We start from the raw sequence: 17,939 nt of genomic DNA on the forward strand, positions 1-17,939 counted from the left end.
AATGTTTCTCTTTCTCTTTTGCAGACCTCAGAGGATGAGCCTTCTGAAAAGGATGCCCTGCAGCCAGGTCGCAACATTGTGGCTGCTGGCTATGCACTCTATGGAAGTGCAACCCTGGTGGCTCTTTCCACAGGGCAAGGAGTGGACCTCTTCATGCTTGACCCAGTAGGTACCTCGTGATGAAGTATGATCCTTTGTGCTTTAATTCTGTCCCCTGGGATAATTTACTGGTTATTCCTAATACTTGTTTTGGGGGGCAGGGAGTCTAGTTTGGGGGACCAACAGCATAATCTAAAAACATTAAGATCTCTGTTCATGGGAGGGTATTTGAGGGGCTCTACAAGGTTAAATGTATCACTCATGCCCTGTTTGTAAGGAATTTATTATCAAAAAAATATATTCAGCTTCTGTGGTTTGTGGAAATACAATGACTTAAGAATCCCAATGCTGCCAATTTCCAGACAGAAACATAGATTCTTTTTGTTTGTTTGTTTGATTTTTGGCCACTTTGTGCAACATGCAGGGTCTTAGTTCCCTGACCAGGGATCCAATTGGTGACCCTGCATCAGAAGGGTAGAATCTTAACCTCTGAACCACCAAGGAAGTACCAAACATGGATTCTTTACAGTAGCACCATCCAGTAGAATTTTCTGTGATAATGGTTATGTTCTGTAATCTATGCTGTCTGGTATGGCCACTAGCCTTTTGTGACCATTGAACATTTGCAGTGAGTTAGTGTGACTGAGAAACTGGGTTTTTACATTTTATTTCATTTTAATTAATTTAAATTACTACACGTGACGATTGGACTACTGGTACCCTATTGGACACCAGTTTGGACGATGTCCCCTAATATACATGTTCTTCCCAAAAGGAGGAGTCACTGGTAGAAAGCTGTTTTATCAGATCCTGTGTTATTCTCCACACTTTCCACGATGATAAAATAGCAGTAGCAGAAGAGGAAGAAGCACAACCTCTGGGTAGATGAAAAATATAACACAGTGCTGATTGGCAGAAGTAATTGGATAAAGACACAGAGTTCAAAAACAAAGATTGAGCCTTCATGGCAAATGTACATTAAAAATGTTCAGGAGATCAACTGTTCTTAAAATTTTTTATGTCAATGCTGCTGCTGCTAAGTTGCTTCAGTTGTGTCCGACTCTGTGAGACCCCATAGACAGCAGCCCACCAGGCTCCGCCGTCCCTGGGATTCTCCAGGCAAGAACACTGGAGTGGGTTGCCATTTTCTTCTCCAGTGCATGAAAGTGAAAAGTGAAAGTGAAGTCGCTTAGTCGTGTCCGACTCTTCGAGACCCCATGGACTGCAGCCTACCAGGCTCCTCCGTCCACGGGATTTTCCAGGCAAGAGTACTGGAGTGGAGTGCCATTGCCTCTCTGGAAAATACTAAAAACAATAAACAATAAATTTACTACACATACTTTTACTTGCTAACTATGAAACTCTTTTGTAATGCTATGATCAAGCTAATCCGTCATTTCATAGAAGCAAGGTATCTATTCTGAGAATTAATGATTTGGGGGGGGCGGCTCTAGAATGAAAGATTCAGTTCAGTTCAGTTCAGTCACTCAGTCGTGTCTGACTCTTTGCGACCCCCATGGACTTCAGCACGCCAGGCCTCCCTGTCCATCAACAACTCCTGGAACTTACTCAAACTCGTGTCCATCAAGTTGGTGATGCCATCCAACCATCTCATCCTCTGTCGTCCCCTTCTCCTTTTGACTTCAATCTTTCCCAGCATCAGGGTCTTTTCCAATGAGTCAGTTCTTCACATCAGGTGGCCAAAGTATTGGAGTACAGCTTCAGCATCAGTCCTTGAATGAATATTCATGACTGATCTCCTTTAGGATGGACTGGCTGGATCTCTTTGCAGTCCAAGGGACTCTCAAGAGTCTTCTCCAACACCACAGTTCAAAAGCATCAATTCTTCAGTGCTCAGTTTTTTTTATATTCCAACTCTCACATCCATACATGACTACTAGAAAAACCATAACTTTGACTAGATGGACCTTTGTTGGCAAAGTAATGTCTCTGCTTTTAATATGCTGTCTAGGTTGGTCATAGCTTTTCTTCCAGTGATCAAGCACTTTTTAATTTCATGGCTGTAGTCAGCATCTGCAGTGATTTTGGAGCCCCCCAAAATAAAATCTCTCACTGTTTCCATTGTTTCCCCATCTATTTGCCATGAAGTGATGGGACCAGATTCCATGATCTTAGTTTTCTGAATGTTGAGTTTTAAGCCAACTTTTTCACTCTCCTCTTTCACTTTCATTAAGAGGCTCTTTAGTTCACCCTGCTTATTTAACTTTTATGCAGAGTACAGCATGAGAAATGCTCAGCTGGATGAAGCACAAGCTGGAATCAAGATTGCCAGGAGAAATATCGATAACCTCAGATATGAAGAGAATACCACCCTTATGGCAGAAAGCAAAGAAGAACTAAGGAGCCTCTTGATGAAAGTGAAAGAGAAGAGTGAAAAAGTTGGCTTAAAACTCAACATTCAGAAAACTAAGATTTTGGCATCCGATCCCATCACTTCATGGCAAACAGATGGGGAAACAGTTGAAACAGTGGCTGACTTTATTTTGGGGGGCTCCAAAATCATTGCAGATGCTGACTGCAGCCATGAAATTAAAAGATGCTTACTCCTTGGAAAAAAAGTTATGATCAACCTAGACAGTGTATTAAAAAGCAGAGACAGTACTTTGCCAACAAAGGTCCATCTAGTCAAGGCTATGGTTTTTCCAGTAGTCACGTATGGATGTGAGAGTTGGACTATAAAGAAAGCTGCTGCTGCTGCTGCTGCTGCTGCTGCTAAGTCGCTTCAGTCGTGTCCGACTCTGTGTGACCCCATAGACGGCAGCCCACCAGGCTCCCCCATCCCTGGGATTCTCCACGCAAGAATACTAGAGTGGGCTGCCATTTCTTTCTCCAGTGCACGAAAGTGAAAAGTGAAAGTGAATTTGCTCAGTCGTGTCCAACTCCTAGCGACCCCATGGACTGCAGCCCACCAGGCTCCTCCGTCCATGGGATTTTCCAGGCAAGAGTACTGGAGTAGGCTGCCATTGCCTTCTCCAAAGAAAGCTGAGGACCTAAGAATTGATGCTTTTGAACTGTGGAGTTGCAGAAGACTCTTGAGAGTCCCTTGGACTGCAAGGAGATCCAACCAGTCCATCCTAAAGGTGATCAGTCCTGAGTGTTTGTTGGAAGGACTGATGTTGAAGCTGAAACTCCAATATTTTGGCCACCTGATGTGAAGAGCTAAGTCATTTGATAAGACCCTAATGCTGGGAAAGATTGAAGGAAAGAGGAGAGGGGGACTACAGAGGGTGAGATGGTTGGGTGGCATCACCGACTCAATGGACATGAGTTTGAGTGGACTCTGGGAGTTGTTTATGGACAGGGAGGCCTGGTATGCTGCAGTCCATGGAGTCGCAAAGAATCAGACACGAGTGAGCAACTGAACTGATTGAGCATCCAGTGAGTCCTCAGATACCATTCTAGGCAGTGGAGGGAGATAGTGCACTGGTCAAACAGAAATTATCTGTCAGGAGTTTACATGCTGATGCATGCGAAAGCACACAGCTCTGGTCATGGTGCCTGTGGGTGTATCATTTAGTTTGCTAATGTGCACCGAGGCTCAAGGTCTAGTGAATGTCAACTCTGTCTGCCATCTTGGATCTATTTGGTTCTAGTCAGTTTATTTTGTGTCCTTGTATTATGTCATTCTTTTAAAGACTGTGCCCTGTCCACTTCCCTCCTGTATCAATTGTCACACGCTCTCTGCTGAGCTCTCTTTATTAGCCTGAAAACCCACAAAGGACACTTGAACAAGGACCCTATGTATGAAGCTTAGGACCTGTCTGAGAGGTTGAAGCAGCATATGGCACTTGTTACAGGTAGAAAACCATGGAGGATGGCTTGCACGTTACTCAGGCAGGGCCTCACAGGACAAAGTTCCTTGGTGGGGCAACCAGAGCCTCCCTAATCTGCAAGTTTGCAGGGCTGGTAATTTGATTTTGTCAGAACACAGAGTTTGTTCAGGTACAGAGGGACTACCTCACTTAATCAAACACTTAACTGTGGTCTAAGCCACAATGAGACGTATTTGTTTACATATGACAGATATAATTTCGAAATGGCAGGGATATGGTGCCTGATCATCAGGTGCCCTCTTGTCCAAGTTGTGGAAGGCCATTTGTATACACAGTGGGTGCTAGTGATCACAGTCAGAACAAAGGTATGTATTTTCCAGGTTGGAGTAAGGCTCCACAACCATCTTCACCCCACAATACAGAACAACTTGCCAGGGTCCTAAGTGTCCACATTCCCAGCCCTGGGGTGGATAAACAAGTGAAGACATTATTTAGACAACAGTTGTGTATCTGTCTTGATCTTTGTGGTGCTGGAGAATACCCTTGAGAGTCCCTTGGACAGCAAGGAGATCAAACCAGTCAATCCTAAAGGAAATCAACCCTGGATATTCATTGGAAGGACTGATGCTGAAGCTGAAGCTCCAATACTTGGGCCACCTGATGCGAAGAGCCAACTCATTAGAAAAGACCCTGATGCTGAGAAAGACTGATGGCAGGAAGAGAAGGGGATGATAAAGGATGAGATGGTTGGATGGCATCACTGACTCAATAGACATGAGTTTAAGCAGGCTCCAGGAGATGGACAGGGAAACATGGCATGCTGCAGTCCATGGGGTCGCAAAGCATCAGACACGGCTGAGTGACTGAACTAAAAGAGTCAAGGATCTTGGCTTAACTAAGTAAAGGGTGTTATTGTATTAACGGAAAAACTGAGGCCGCAGGTTAGAGATGGGCAGGTCTAGGAGACAGGATTCACAGGACCAGTCCCACAGCACTGCCCCTGGTCTGGACACCACCCAGGGAGGAATAATTATTTTGCCAAGCTAAGTCAAGTACTTGACCTTGGGCTAGGGGAGGTCCAGTTTAGAGTCTTTCTAGATTGGCATCCAATAGGAAGAGTTAGTTATTCAAAGGAAGTTCAAGTGCTTTTAAAAAGTGGAACTCCACACTGGTCTACTCCAAAGCAACAAATGCCTAGAGCAGGTTATTAAAGTTCATGATCCAGAGACTGTCAAGAACTTACCTAAGAAGCTGGGTTTACTAAGCTTGGGAGAAGGCATTCTAGAAGAATCATGAGGCCTCGTGCTGAGAGGGGGTTCAGTTCAGTTGCTCAGTCGTGTCCAACTCTGTGATCCCATGGACTGCAGCATGCCAAGCCCCCTGTCCATCACCAACTCCTAGAGCTTGCTCAAACTCATGTCCATCAAGTTGGTGATGCCATTCAACCGTCTCATTCAGATGAGAGAGGAGGTTGGCATGATCTTATTATATATAGAACATGGGCTTTTGCTTGATGATTCTAAGGAAGGTTTGAGAAAGAGAGGGTCAATTCTGGATTGGGTATTGTCTAGATGTGGGTACAATTAATGATTTTGTATCTCAATTTTTATCTGGGAGGTGGGAAGGTTAAAGTGAGGGTGACGATTCATTGGTAAAAAAGCAGTCAGTACTCACATTTCACAGAAAAGAAGCATGTTTGGTTATTTTTGCAGTTTAATATCCTTGTCATTGTCTTATTTCAGACACAGTCAGCGTAGCCTTGTCTCTTTGTCAGAGTGTTGTCAATGTTCATTAGGAATCTTCTAGCTGTGAGCTGTCATCTTGGGGGATTTTTCCTTTCTCAGTCTTCAAAGTTTAATCAGAACCAATTAGATTTCCGGGTCTTGATTTCCTTCCTAGTGACTTAGTGAGACGTTGAGCCTTTCAAAGTGAATTTGCAGCTAGCTAATTGCAGCCCTAGAGATGAGACCACCAGCACTCAGCTAAAGAGATACCTGAGGGATGCCCTGCAGAAAGGGACCAGGTAGCTATCGGGAGACTGGGCACTTTTATAAGTAATTCTGAGGATTAAAATAAATTTTATCAATGATTCTTCATGCCAAGTGAATACAGTTTCTGATTGAAGGGATTTCCTCTTTACCCTGTATAAGAATACTTGGGGTACAAGGAACTTTGCTCTTTTTTTTTTTTTTTGCTGTGACACGCAACTTTCAGGATCCCCACCAGGGATCGAACCTATGCCCCCTGAATTGTAAACATGGAGTCTTAACCATTGGACCACCAGGGAAGTCCCTAGGGATGTAAGAAAATTTGAATGGCTTCCAAGATGGAATCATTAAGATAAAATAACTGGACCACAAATTAGTGGTCTAATTACATCCCCACTTTCATGACAAATCCCATCTGTGTAACTTCTTCCTCTCATTGTTGATGGCTCAAATCTTCCTGAAAACATTAGGGATTAACTGGGGATGAGAACTTGAGGGGATAAATACAGCTAGGTTCTTTACAAATGAGAGTTACAAGGGAAACTTTCCTTCTTATTCCTTTGAATTATTTTATTTTTTGTTATATTGCAGCTTGTGCTACCTGTGTAGGCTCTGCATTGTCCCTGTTATTTGTAAGTCTCATAACAACATCACTGGACAAGCTATAGGAGGACCTTGCTACCCGCTGGGTCCTTTCAGCAGGTCCACCTCAGTTATTGTTCTCTGGTTATTGGGGTGTGTGCTATTGACTTCTGTTTCCTGATATCTCTCTTCTTCCTGGTATTTCCCTTCACCTTTCTAGGCTCTTGGTGAATTTGTCTTGGTGGAAAAAGATGTCAAGATTAAAAAGAAAGGAAAGATTTACAGCCTCAACGAGGGCTATGCCAAGTATTTTGATGCTGCCACCACAGAATATGTGCAGAAAAAGAAGTTTCCTGAGGTGAGTGAAGAAAGCCTGAAACAGAAGCAGGGAGAATACTGTCTCAGTAGGTTCCTGTTTGGGAAATGGCTGTGGGAGGCTGGCTGAAAGGGGTTGTTGCCCCTGTTTGTGGCTTTGACCAGTGTGAGCATGGCGGACTCTGACTTTCTTCATTAGCAATCAATATCTTTCTTTCATAGCTAAGATTTACCTACTAAAGGTATTACTCTCTAGGTTAGTTTATCCAGGAAAAATTGTCTATGAAGAAGGCAGAGACAAATTTTTCAAAATACAGAGTTTCAGGCCAGGGCATCTCATTTTTTGCCAAGCTACCATGTGTGTAGATTCTGGTCACTCGGTTAAGTGAAGGTCCCTTTCACATGGTCTAAAATCAGGACCTGGTGTTTACTCCAAGTTTTAGAAAAGTCTTCGTCTCTAAGGGTGAACACCGAGTCCTGGACTTCATGTGGCTATTCAGACAGCCCAAACAATCCAATAAGTATGTCTGCCATACAAAAAGCCCTATTAAGACAAGTGTGGGAGGGAGTCACAGTGTTTCCAGGTCAAGAGTGTGAATTCTGACCCACACTGGAAGTGACAGGAAGGACAGTGGTGTGAGGCGCCAGCCTGGCTGTCCCTGCAAGCCCTTCACAAGCTCTAGGCAGAAAGTGCTCAGGATTCCATGGAGTCCAGAGCACTCGGTTAGCAGGGTGCTGGACCTACCTCTGCTGCCTCAGACTGAAGCTTTAGAGAGTTTTCTTCTTTCTGTCTTGTTTGTTCTTGAAGCAAAAATCTTAGAATGCAGTTTCTGGTATCTCTCCTTTGTCATCACACAAAAACCCATCAGGTATCTTAAGGGCAGAGGTAATAGGATATGGATTGTGAGGTTGATAAAGTCAAAATTATTTATTTACAAATTCCCAGTTTCGGTGATAATTTCACAGCGGTTCCCATTCTAAGGTAAAAGGTACCTCTTCTAGAACCCATAAAGGAAGATACTTATTTTACCCCTGGAAAACCAAACTCTTAGGCAAAAAAAAAAAAAAAAAAAAGCCATAAATCCCTTTGAAGGAGAAGTTTCAAACTGAGAAACAAAGGAGTCATCCCATGTATGACCAACAACAGGTGAAGAGTCTGACTGCACGAGGACCCAAATACAGGGATGAACACCCAAACAGAAAACCAGACAAAGGGCACGATCATGCAAGTCATGAGAGAAACAGGAATGTCCAGTCAGCAAATTGGATGATGCTAATAAAAAAGAAATGCAAATTAAAACACAACGTCATTTGAGATTTGCACAGATTCAACAGATGAATAGTGCTCAGTGGTGTGGGAAAATAAATACTCTTATAAAATGTTAAAGGAAACTTAAATGTCCCCCCTCACCCCTCAACCTTTCTGGGTGGGGCAATCTGACAGTATGATTTCCAATATTAAATATTCATATCTTTTGACTCAGTTAATCCTAAATTTCCCCCAGAAACTGACCCTAAAAAACCAATTGATCAAATAAAAACAGAGATAAATGAACAAGGATATGTCACTGCAGCATTGTTTTATAACAACAACGAAGGAACAACTGAAGTATCCAACAGGAAGGGTTGGTTGGGGCATTCACAATATTCTAGTGAAGTGTTGTGCCACACAGCTATTCATCCATTAGAAATTTAAGTCCTGCTTTATATATTGGTAGTGAGACATGTCCACAAGATAGGCAGTCAACGAAATGGATTACACCATTAAATACATGTGAATGTATTTTTGCACACACATATGTATATGTAGGATGTGTGTATGCATAAAATGTCTTCAAAATGTGCCATCTTGTTAATAGTGGTTTCTAGAAGTTGATATTATAGAGTTCTTGACTTTCTCTGATGTATGAATATGTGCAATATGTCATTGAAAAGAGATCATTGTAACTCTTTCTAGAAATTATTACAAAAACCATTGTCATTTGCAGAGGCAATCAAAGAGTATGCAACCAAGAAAATTGAAAGGGAAAAAGCATATCAAGTATTTAATTAATAAAAATACTATATTCTTTTTCTGGATTTTATGGTGTTTAGTATAGTAAGAGTCAGCTTTTAAAAATGTGTAATATGTTGTGATTCCTTCTCCCTTATTTTAAATAAGTGTTTACTCTTACACTTAAAAAAAAGGAAAGAAGATAGACTATTCTGTTTGGAAAAGAAGTCCCCTTGCTGTCTGTAGTTTTGCCCTGGGAAGCCCATCTCCAGGGTGTGCAGGCAGTGTCCCTCCCACTCCTCATTCTTCCGGAGGCCATTGCTTTCTGGCAGGGTCTTTGTGTTCTGGCTGCTCTGCTTCCACATGCTGCACCCCAAGGAGATGGGAAGTGGACCAGCACTTTTCTATACCATCCACCATTGTGGAAAGAGCAGTCCTGCTTTGCTATTTCTGTCTCTTGCCAATGGCAGTTTCTCCTATCCCTAACTGCACTCTTCTATTAGTCATGATAATCATAGCTAGTGTGTCCTGTGTCTGTTCCAAGTGCTTATCATGTACTAACTCATTCAATTCTCCAACAGATTACAAGATAAGTATTAATACCACAACCTTCATTTTACAAATAAAGGATCTGAGGCCCAGAACAGTCAAGTAATGTTAAGGAGTGCAAGCTCTTACTACTTGCCACGTGACAAGCCAATAAATCGAGAGACTAGTTGTTGGAGCAAGGAATAAGGACTTTATTAGGAAAGTCAGCAGACCAAGAAGATGGTGGACTAGTGTCCCAAAGAACCATCTTTCCTGAGTTAGAATTCAGGCCTCTTTTATACTAAAAAGAGAGAGGATGTGGTTGTTTGTTGCAAACTTTTTGGTGTCAGGATCCTTTGTTCTTGCAGTTGCCCAGGTAGGTCAGGGTGTTCCTTTAAAACTCCAACAAGACAAATGTTATTCTCTGTTCTGCAACTTTTTATTTCTCTGTGTGTGTTAGTTGCTCAGTCATGTCTGACTCTTTGCAACCCCTTGAGCTATAGCCCCCCAAGCTCCTCTGTCCATGAAATTCTCCAGGCAAGAATACTGGAGTAGGTTGCCATTTCCTTCTTGCAAAATTGAAATTCTATAGCCATTGAACAACAACTCACCATTTTCTCCTTCCCCCAACCCCATCCCTAGTAACCATGTCCTACTTTGTGTTTCTATATATTTGATTACTTTAGATACCTCATGTAAGTTAAATAATGTTGTATTTGTCTTTTTTTTTTTTTTTTTTGACTGGCTTATTTCACTTGGCACAATGTCCTCAAGTTTCATCCATGTTGTGATGCTGAAAGCTCATCTTCTCTGTACACTGGTGCTGAACAAGGTGCTGAATTGAACCTTGGGGACATAATTTGGGGTGAAGTAGAAAAGAATAGTTTTATTGCCTTTCCAGCAAAGGGGGACACAGCAGGCTCATACCCTCAAAATCATGAGTCCCCTCTTGGGGAAGATAGTGAGAAGTTTCGTAGTAATTGTCCAAAGAGGACATGATCAGTTTGTGGACATTCTTCTGATGGGTTGGTGGTGAGCTGAGTTGGAGTCAACATCATCAACCTGCAGGTCCAACTGGTCTGGGGTCTACATGCTTGTGGGTGGCATACATTGGATAACATTAATTGTTATCTTCTTTCACCTGTGGGGATTTCAATATCTGCAAAATAGTTCAAAGATATTGCTGTGTGTGTCCTTTGATGGGGAAAACAGGACCTTGTCCCAAGGCTGCTCTTGACTGTTTCTCCTTGATCTTCCATCCCCTCCCTTTTCTGATTAACAACTGCTTGAATCTGCCCTTTGTAACTCAGGGACAGTCATGAAGGCTGAATGAAGGCTGCTTCCTATAATCAAAAAAATGGGGGACACAGAAAGTCTTTGTGCCCAGGAGCCCCAAAGGGCCCTGCTTGATATCAGTTGAGCAAGTGACAAGATTTTTTTTTCAAAGTCCAAATAATATCCTACTGTGTGTGTATACCACATTTCCCTTATCCATCCATCTGTCACTGGACACTTAGGTTGCTTCCACTTCTTGGCTATTGTGAATAATGCTTCGATGAACATGGATATGCAGATATCTCTTTGAGATTCTGTTTCCAATTCTTTTGGATAAATACCCAGAAGTGGAAAGAAAGTTTTCATTTTTTGAAAGTTTTTCTTTCCTTTCATTCCCTCTTTAACCCTCTTTGCTCCAATATCAGCCCTTGGTAATCCTCTTTTACGTAATCCAGCATCATGTTTCCACCTTATGTTACTTGACCTCTCCATGGCATTTAGAGTTGTTTACTCTTCCTTTCCAGCTTCTCTGGTGGCTCAGTGGTAAAGAATCCATCTGTTAATGTGGGAGAAACTGGTTCAATCCCTGAGTCTGGAAGATCCCCAAGAGAAAGAAATGGCAACCCACTCCAGTATTCTTGCCTGGGAAATCCCATGGACAGAGGAACCTGGCGGGCTACAGTCCATGGGATTGCAAAAGAGTCGGACGCAATTTGGTTGCTAAACAACAACAGCAACCCTGTCCTTCATGAAACTTGTCTTCTTTAGCCTTGTGTCTGGTTTTCCATCTCTCTTCCTAACCATCTTCTTCTTTTTTTAGTTCCCACACCTCTGCCTACACTTCCATCTTGGTACCTATAGTACTCTATTCCCAACAAACCTTTCGGCTCACTCTTGTCCCCCCAGGGTGATCTCATCTAGTCTCTTCTCATAGGGTTCAGATCTGCCTGCTCCTCCAGACACCTAGAACTCCACATATCCAACTCTGACCCTCCTATTCCCCACCCCCCACCACTCTACACACACACACACCCACACACACACACACCATCTCCCAAGTTTACTACTTTCTGGTTTTCTTCTCTGGACCTATACTGCCTCTACCATCATGTTCATTCCCAACAAAGTTTGGGGAACCCAGAGGATTACCTCTTTCTTATGCCCATGACTAATCATTTACTGGGCATTACCAACTCTATTTCCTAAATATTCCTCAAAAAGTGAAAGTGAAGTCACTCAGTTGTGTCCGACTCTTTGCGACCCCATGGACTCTTGCCAGCCAGGTTCTGCTGTCTATGGGGATTCTCCAGGCAAGAATACTGGAGTGAGTTTCCATTTCCTTTTCCAAGGGATCTTTCCTACCCAGGTATTGAACCTGGGTCTCCTGAATTGGAGGCAGACTCTTTACCCTCTGAGCTACTCAAGTTAGTCCATTTTCTTCATCCCCAATTCAGACCTGCATTCTTTTACCTATTGAGAAGTCTCTTAATTGGCATCTGAAGGTGTTTTGTATACTTAATATCATTATGTAAATAAAATGGAGGAGGCAAAATCTCCCATGTAATTTTTAACATACAACCTGAATAGTGCTTTCAAGATATCGCATAAGTATACACTTCAGAAAGTATTTCCCCAGCAGCTACTTTTTGCCCCACACCAGGCTGAACTCAGGGAATGATGCCAAGATAAAGCAGACAGTCTTTTCCCCAAGGGCGGCACACACTGATGGAGAGATCTGGCATATAAATGCTTATAAAATCAATGCACTTTATAGTGGCTGATGCCACGCAAAGCATTGGATATTTACTCTGAAAATTCTTGGTGTTTCCTTGTACTGTCAGAGAATTATTAGATTAGACACAGAAATCTCACATGGGTCACTGAGTGAGGAAAAAGCAAACCTGCCCGAAGGAGCCCTTTCATCAGATAGCCATGCCTTACTGATATGCCCTACATAAGGGAAATCATGAACTTTGGCTTATTTCTTTCAGAGCAAATCTTTTCGTTACAAGACTAATGAAATTGACATTTACACGGAAGCTGTTTTATTTCTTTGAATGATTTCTAAAGGTATTTAAAATAATTTTACCAGTGGATAAATGCTGCTTACACTAAGTGCAAAAGTTGTCATGGTTCAAGGGGATCTGGTTTTCAAGAAGCTAAAAAGTGTTCTGAACTGTGAGGGCCAAGGAGGAGATTCAAAGAGGAGCCCAACAGTTGGTGTTTGTCTATACTTCTTTTTCCAGTGTTTTGTTTTGTTGTTGTTGTTTTTTTCTCATTAGCTTCTGTCTTAGGACACACATTGTCTCTCACTTTAAGTAGTGCAACATTTAATGAGTCTGATTACTAGTTGAGGTTTGGGAACTCCTAATGGTCAGCTCCAGGAGTTGGTGATGGACAGGGAGGCTGGCGTACTGCGATTCATGGGGTCGCAAAGAGTCGGACACAACTGAGCAACTGAACTGAACTGAACTGAATGGTCAGCTACATAATACTTTCAATTCCTAAGCTAGTGGGTAGAGGAAAGAGGACCTGGAATGCAGAGCTCACACCCACTGGATGTGTCACCTGAAGCAGGTGCTGACTGATTGCTAAACCCATTGCATCTTGCCTCTCCTCTCTCCATCCTCCAGGACGGCAGTGCTCCCTATGGGGCCAGGTACGTGGGCTCCATGGTGGCTGATGTGCACCGCACCCTTGTCTATGGAGGGATCTTCCTGTACCCAGCAAACCAGAAAAGTCCGAAGGGCAAGGTAACTCTCCTCTGTCTGCTGGCTGAATCTGCTCAGGGAGCCGGTCACAATTCCCTTTCTCATCATGCCTGTTTTTGGCTACCATCTGTCTGTGAGTGGGCAGGTGGAAGAGAAATGAAGTATATATGCCATTAATAGTGTTCTAAGGTTGTGGTAGAAGGTCTGGAGGAGGAGGAGGCTGAAGTTGTTGGTGATTGTCACTGGCCTTTACTTCTGCGGCTCTCATGCTCCTCAATTGACTGTGAATCAGCTGTGTTCACCCTCCACTTTCCACATGCTGTGTCTGTCTTTTTGCTTCATTACCAGCTGATTTTGGATCATAGATCCTTTTGAGAACTTAATGAAACTTACAAAACTTACATGAAACTTATTACATGTAAACATACACGTTACATATATTGTCAGGGGGTTCACAATAACCTGAGGATGACCCAAGAATTTCCTAGAGAGTTTCCAGAAGTTCAGGCTAAGAACTTCTGAACTACCTGTAAAGGTAGCTCTGGAAAGATCTCATTGCAACTTTATGAAACAAAACCTAAAATACCCATGTTATCAAGTGGGAATCGTATGATCCCAATGCGTCTATCTTGAATAGACCCTGCCATGGAAAGGTGTCTGATTTTTAGCCAGTCACAGAATCATAGGTAAGAAGACAAATTCAAATAAATGTCTGCATATTCTCTGACACACTAACAAATAGCCACACATATATGCATCTCTCAGTGCGGGCGATCCGACCTGAATTATTGGAATGTCAGATTCAAAGCCATGATAAGAAGTCTAACACACCATGTGAAACCAAAGAGAAGATTTTAACATGCAGGTTAGTGTACCAGGCATTTCTCTTCCTGTGATGGTTTAGCTCTTGTATATCAGCTTGTTGGACAGATAAATCTAGTGAGCAGAACAGTGCTAAGGAGTATTACATGAGATCAAGTAGAAGATGTGGAAATTCTTAGGTAGAACCACATTTGCCATCTACTCAGTTCTAACAAGGAGAACATTAAGACTAATTACTACTAGCTATTAATACTAAGATGATTTAAAATTAGTCAGAAAATACCTACATATAATTACAAAAATATTTCCACAAGATATATAACTGCATATATAGACCTACATTCATAGTACCATTGATTTCTTTTTTTAAATTTTATTTGGAGGATAATTGCTTTACAGTGTTGTGTTGGTTTCTGCCATATGACAACACGAATCAGCCATAAGTATACATATATCCCCTCCCTCTTGAATCTCCCTCCCACTCCCGACCCCATCCCATCCCAACATAGCACTGGTTTGAGCTCTCTGTGTTACACAGAGACTTCCCATTATCTATTTTATATGTGGTAATATATATGTCTCACTGCTACTCTCTCAATTCGTCCCACCCTCTCCTTCCCCTGCTGTGTCCACAAGTCTGTCCTCTGTGTCTGCATCTCTATTCCTGCCCTGCAAATAGGTTCATCAGTACAGTTTTCTAGGTTCCATATATATGTGCTAATATATGATATTTGTTTTTCTCTTTCTGATTTACTTCAGTCTATATAACAAGATCTAGGTACCACTGATTTCTGATCTCCATGTTTTAGCTCTCATGGTCTCTGTGACCATGTTTGTGTGAGTGGGTGGGTAGTGGGATGTGACTGCTTCTCCTCCTATTGTCTCTGTAGAGCAATGTAGATTTTAATTGTGGGGAAAAAAATAGATCACATAGCCTGCAGGTAAAGGCACCATGAAGATCTGGACACTGTGTTTTAAAATGAGTTTACTACAAAAATATCTTAAGCTCAGAACAAAACTTGGTCCCAAGGTAAGTTTTATGTAAGTATCCATGTCCTTATCTATCTATTTTTTTATAGTATCTGAATTAACATGGTACAAATAAAAGCATCTTATTCTGTTTCCCCCAAATGGAAATAAATGCCCCCTACAGTTTTAACTTACTTTCTGCTCAGTGCCTGGCTCTCCAATTCAGATTGGAAATAGTTTGTTCCTCTCTTTGAAATAACAATAATTTAAAAATCAGCACAAGATGTAACTATGAAGAAAAGAATGGAAAGAAGTTGTGCAGAGCTGGATCAATCACTCTGAAAGCTGATTACAGAAGAGGAAATTTAAGTTACAGATTTCATACCTATGAGGGAAGGAAGGAGAGGATAGTGTGATATAGAGTCAGAGCATGCAGCAAGAACGTCACCTGAATCTGTGTGACGTGTGTGCGTGTGTCTGCTGTGGGTCAGGGGATGAGGAAGAAGTCAAAACATAATGACAGAAAAAGACCCAGAAAGGACATTCAATCAGCCCGTTTCAATTCAACTCACCATATACTAACTGGACACAGGATTGACACCTAGTCATCTCATAGTGCCTTTTAGAAGGGCATTTCTTTCTCAGAACAGGCACTGGATCCATGTACCTGGCTTGGCAAAAAATAGTACAACTGATTTCCGCCCATTTCTGCCCTCCACTGGGAGCCCTTGTGCAGCATACACTGCAGCCTTGTTTGGACACTTCCTAAATGTCAGGCAGTACTAGGAATGAAGATGCCACAAAGACCAACCTTAAGAGATGCCTCCCCTGCCCTCAAGGGAGGGCGTCCAAGGAGGAAGGCAGATGTTAAACAAACCTCAGAGTCAGAATTATCACGAAAGGGGAAGTACAGGATGCTGTGGGAGAGCAAGCAACAAGAGACCAGGCAATTCAGTCTAAGGGATCAAAAGAAAAGGTCATCTAAACACCAGAAAACTCTTCAGCCAAGTTGACACTTGAGCTGTTCCTCCCCACCATCCTGGACAGTGTGGTTATCCTGAGAGACCACCCAGCACTCTCTAGGTGACCCTCCAATCCCATCCAAGCTTGACTCTATTGGCCTTAAGGTCTGGCATGTAGAGGCTCCTAATCTGGACCCAGAATCACTTCACCTCATTAACGAACTAATGAGAAGTGAACACTAAGATCTCATACTCCCAAGTCTCTCATAATCACAAAGGTCAGCAGACAGGTAGCTATCGACTGGAGGTGTCCCCAGAGGCATATGTGATCAGCATCAGCTAGGGCACCCAGCCTTCTGGAGAGTGTTGGTCTCTGGCAGCAGCTCCCCTGAGATGGGCAAATGTACTCACACTAATGAGACAGAGGCTCAGCAGTTGGAATTCCTCCTGGAGCTTCAGGCACATGGTTTGGGGGTCTTGGCAACTTAGAACACTTGTCCACCTGACTCTGTTTCTCCTCAGCTCCGGCTCCTGTATGAGTGCAATCCTGTGGCCTACATCATCGAGCAGGCGGGAGGGCTAGCGACCACAGGCACCCAACCCGTGCTGGACGTGAAGCCTGAAGCCATTCACCAACGAGTCCCCCTCATTCTAGGGTCCCCAGAAGATGTACAGGAATATCTCACCTGTGTACAGAAAAATCAGGCAGGCAGGTAGTGAGTCTGACCCACAAGCCCTCTTCTCTTTGTATGTGCTTTGTTAGGGATGAATAAGTGAGTGAATGCTGGTGATGAGAAACAAAAAGTAAATTCACTGAATCGTGTGCAGAAGAGCAGCAGCGAACTGCTCATGACAGGTCTAGAAACCAGAGGCGAGTTTGTGCTCAATGTAAAGGGCTGAAAATAAAACCCACACATGAAAAGAACAACTGTGATTTGTCTTCTGTCATGAACAGTGGTAAATAGGGTTGTTATTTATCAGCCCAAGTAATCAGCAGCTATCCCTTGTGGGCAGAAAGTACAGAGGTCAGTTAAGAATTTGTCTTGGCTGAGAATTTGAACCTAATGTCTTAATCCTATAGTGATTAATTTTCTTTCTAATAAAATAGATACATATGTTTACTATATATACTCATTTCATATATACTTATACATATATATTTAATGTATATAAATATATCCATTATAGATATTTAAATGCCTGACTTAATTTCTTAAAAGTTTTGTCTTATTGTGGATAGGCTTTGAGTTATAAATCTCATGGCTATTAAATTGTAAAATTTTGGATCAAGTGAACAAAGATACATCAGGACAAAGTCAAGCCATTTTTAGGAGCAATGATTTGGATGACCAATAACTACTTGAATGGAAAAATGTGGTCACCTGTTGACAAAGTCACATACTAAGTGGAGTTAATATTTAAAAATTAATACCTAGTTTTCTCAGCCTTGTGACTTTTCCTTTTTAATTTTTTGGGGAAATACTTTAATCTATTCTAGATCCTAACCAGAGTACACTGGTTAATTACTTCATTTGTCCAAATTGTGTTATGATTGGGATGAGTGGCATATGCATCAGAAATCTGTTTGCTTTTCCAAGAGTTGCTATATATGTATATAGACCCGGAGGCAAAAAATGCCTAGTGAAATATTCACAAACAAATCCAGAAATATAAAACAAAGATACATCAGGACAAAATTAGGCTTAACTCCAAATTTCAAGAATGATTCAATATTAGAAAATCCATTACATAATGCATTAGATTAAGGCAAAAGGCAATGGTGGGGAAGTGGGGGCTTGGAGAAACCATGGGAAGAAACATTCCTCACTTTAGCTTTGGACAAGGTGGTTCATACATCCCAGAGGTGGATTTCAATTTGGATATAATTCAGGACCCAACAG

At 42.1% G+C, this 17,939-nt stretch overlaps 1 protein-coding gene across 1 annotated transcript in view; it reads left to right on the plus strand.

Moving 5' to 3' along the window:
- Window positions 1-16,966, plus strand: part of FBP2 (fructose-bisphosphatase 2) — a 43,662-nt gene extending 26,696 nt beyond the window's left edge. Inside the window, exons 4-7 of the mRNA XM_070375365.1 lie at window positions 25-165; window positions 6,684-6,821; window positions 13,208-13,327; window positions 16,561-16,966. Coding sequence (XP_070231466.1) covers window positions 25-165; window positions 6,684-6,821; window positions 13,208-13,327; window positions 16,561-16,755 — 594 coding nt within the window. The 3' untranslated portion in view covers window positions 16,756-16,966. The remainder of the gene's footprint in view (window positions 1-24; window positions 166-6,683; window positions 6,822-13,207; window positions 13,328-16,560) is intronic.
- The last annotated feature ends 973 nt before the right edge of the window (window positions 16,967-17,939 follow it).

This window comes from Bos mutus, chromosome 8 (assembly GCF_027580195.1).
Source record: "Bos mutus isolate GX-2022 chromosome 8, NWIPB_WYAK_1.1, whole genome shotgun sequence".
NCBI classification, from domain to species: Eukaryota; Metazoa; Chordata; class Mammalia; order Artiodactyla; family Bovidae; genus Bos; species Bos mutus.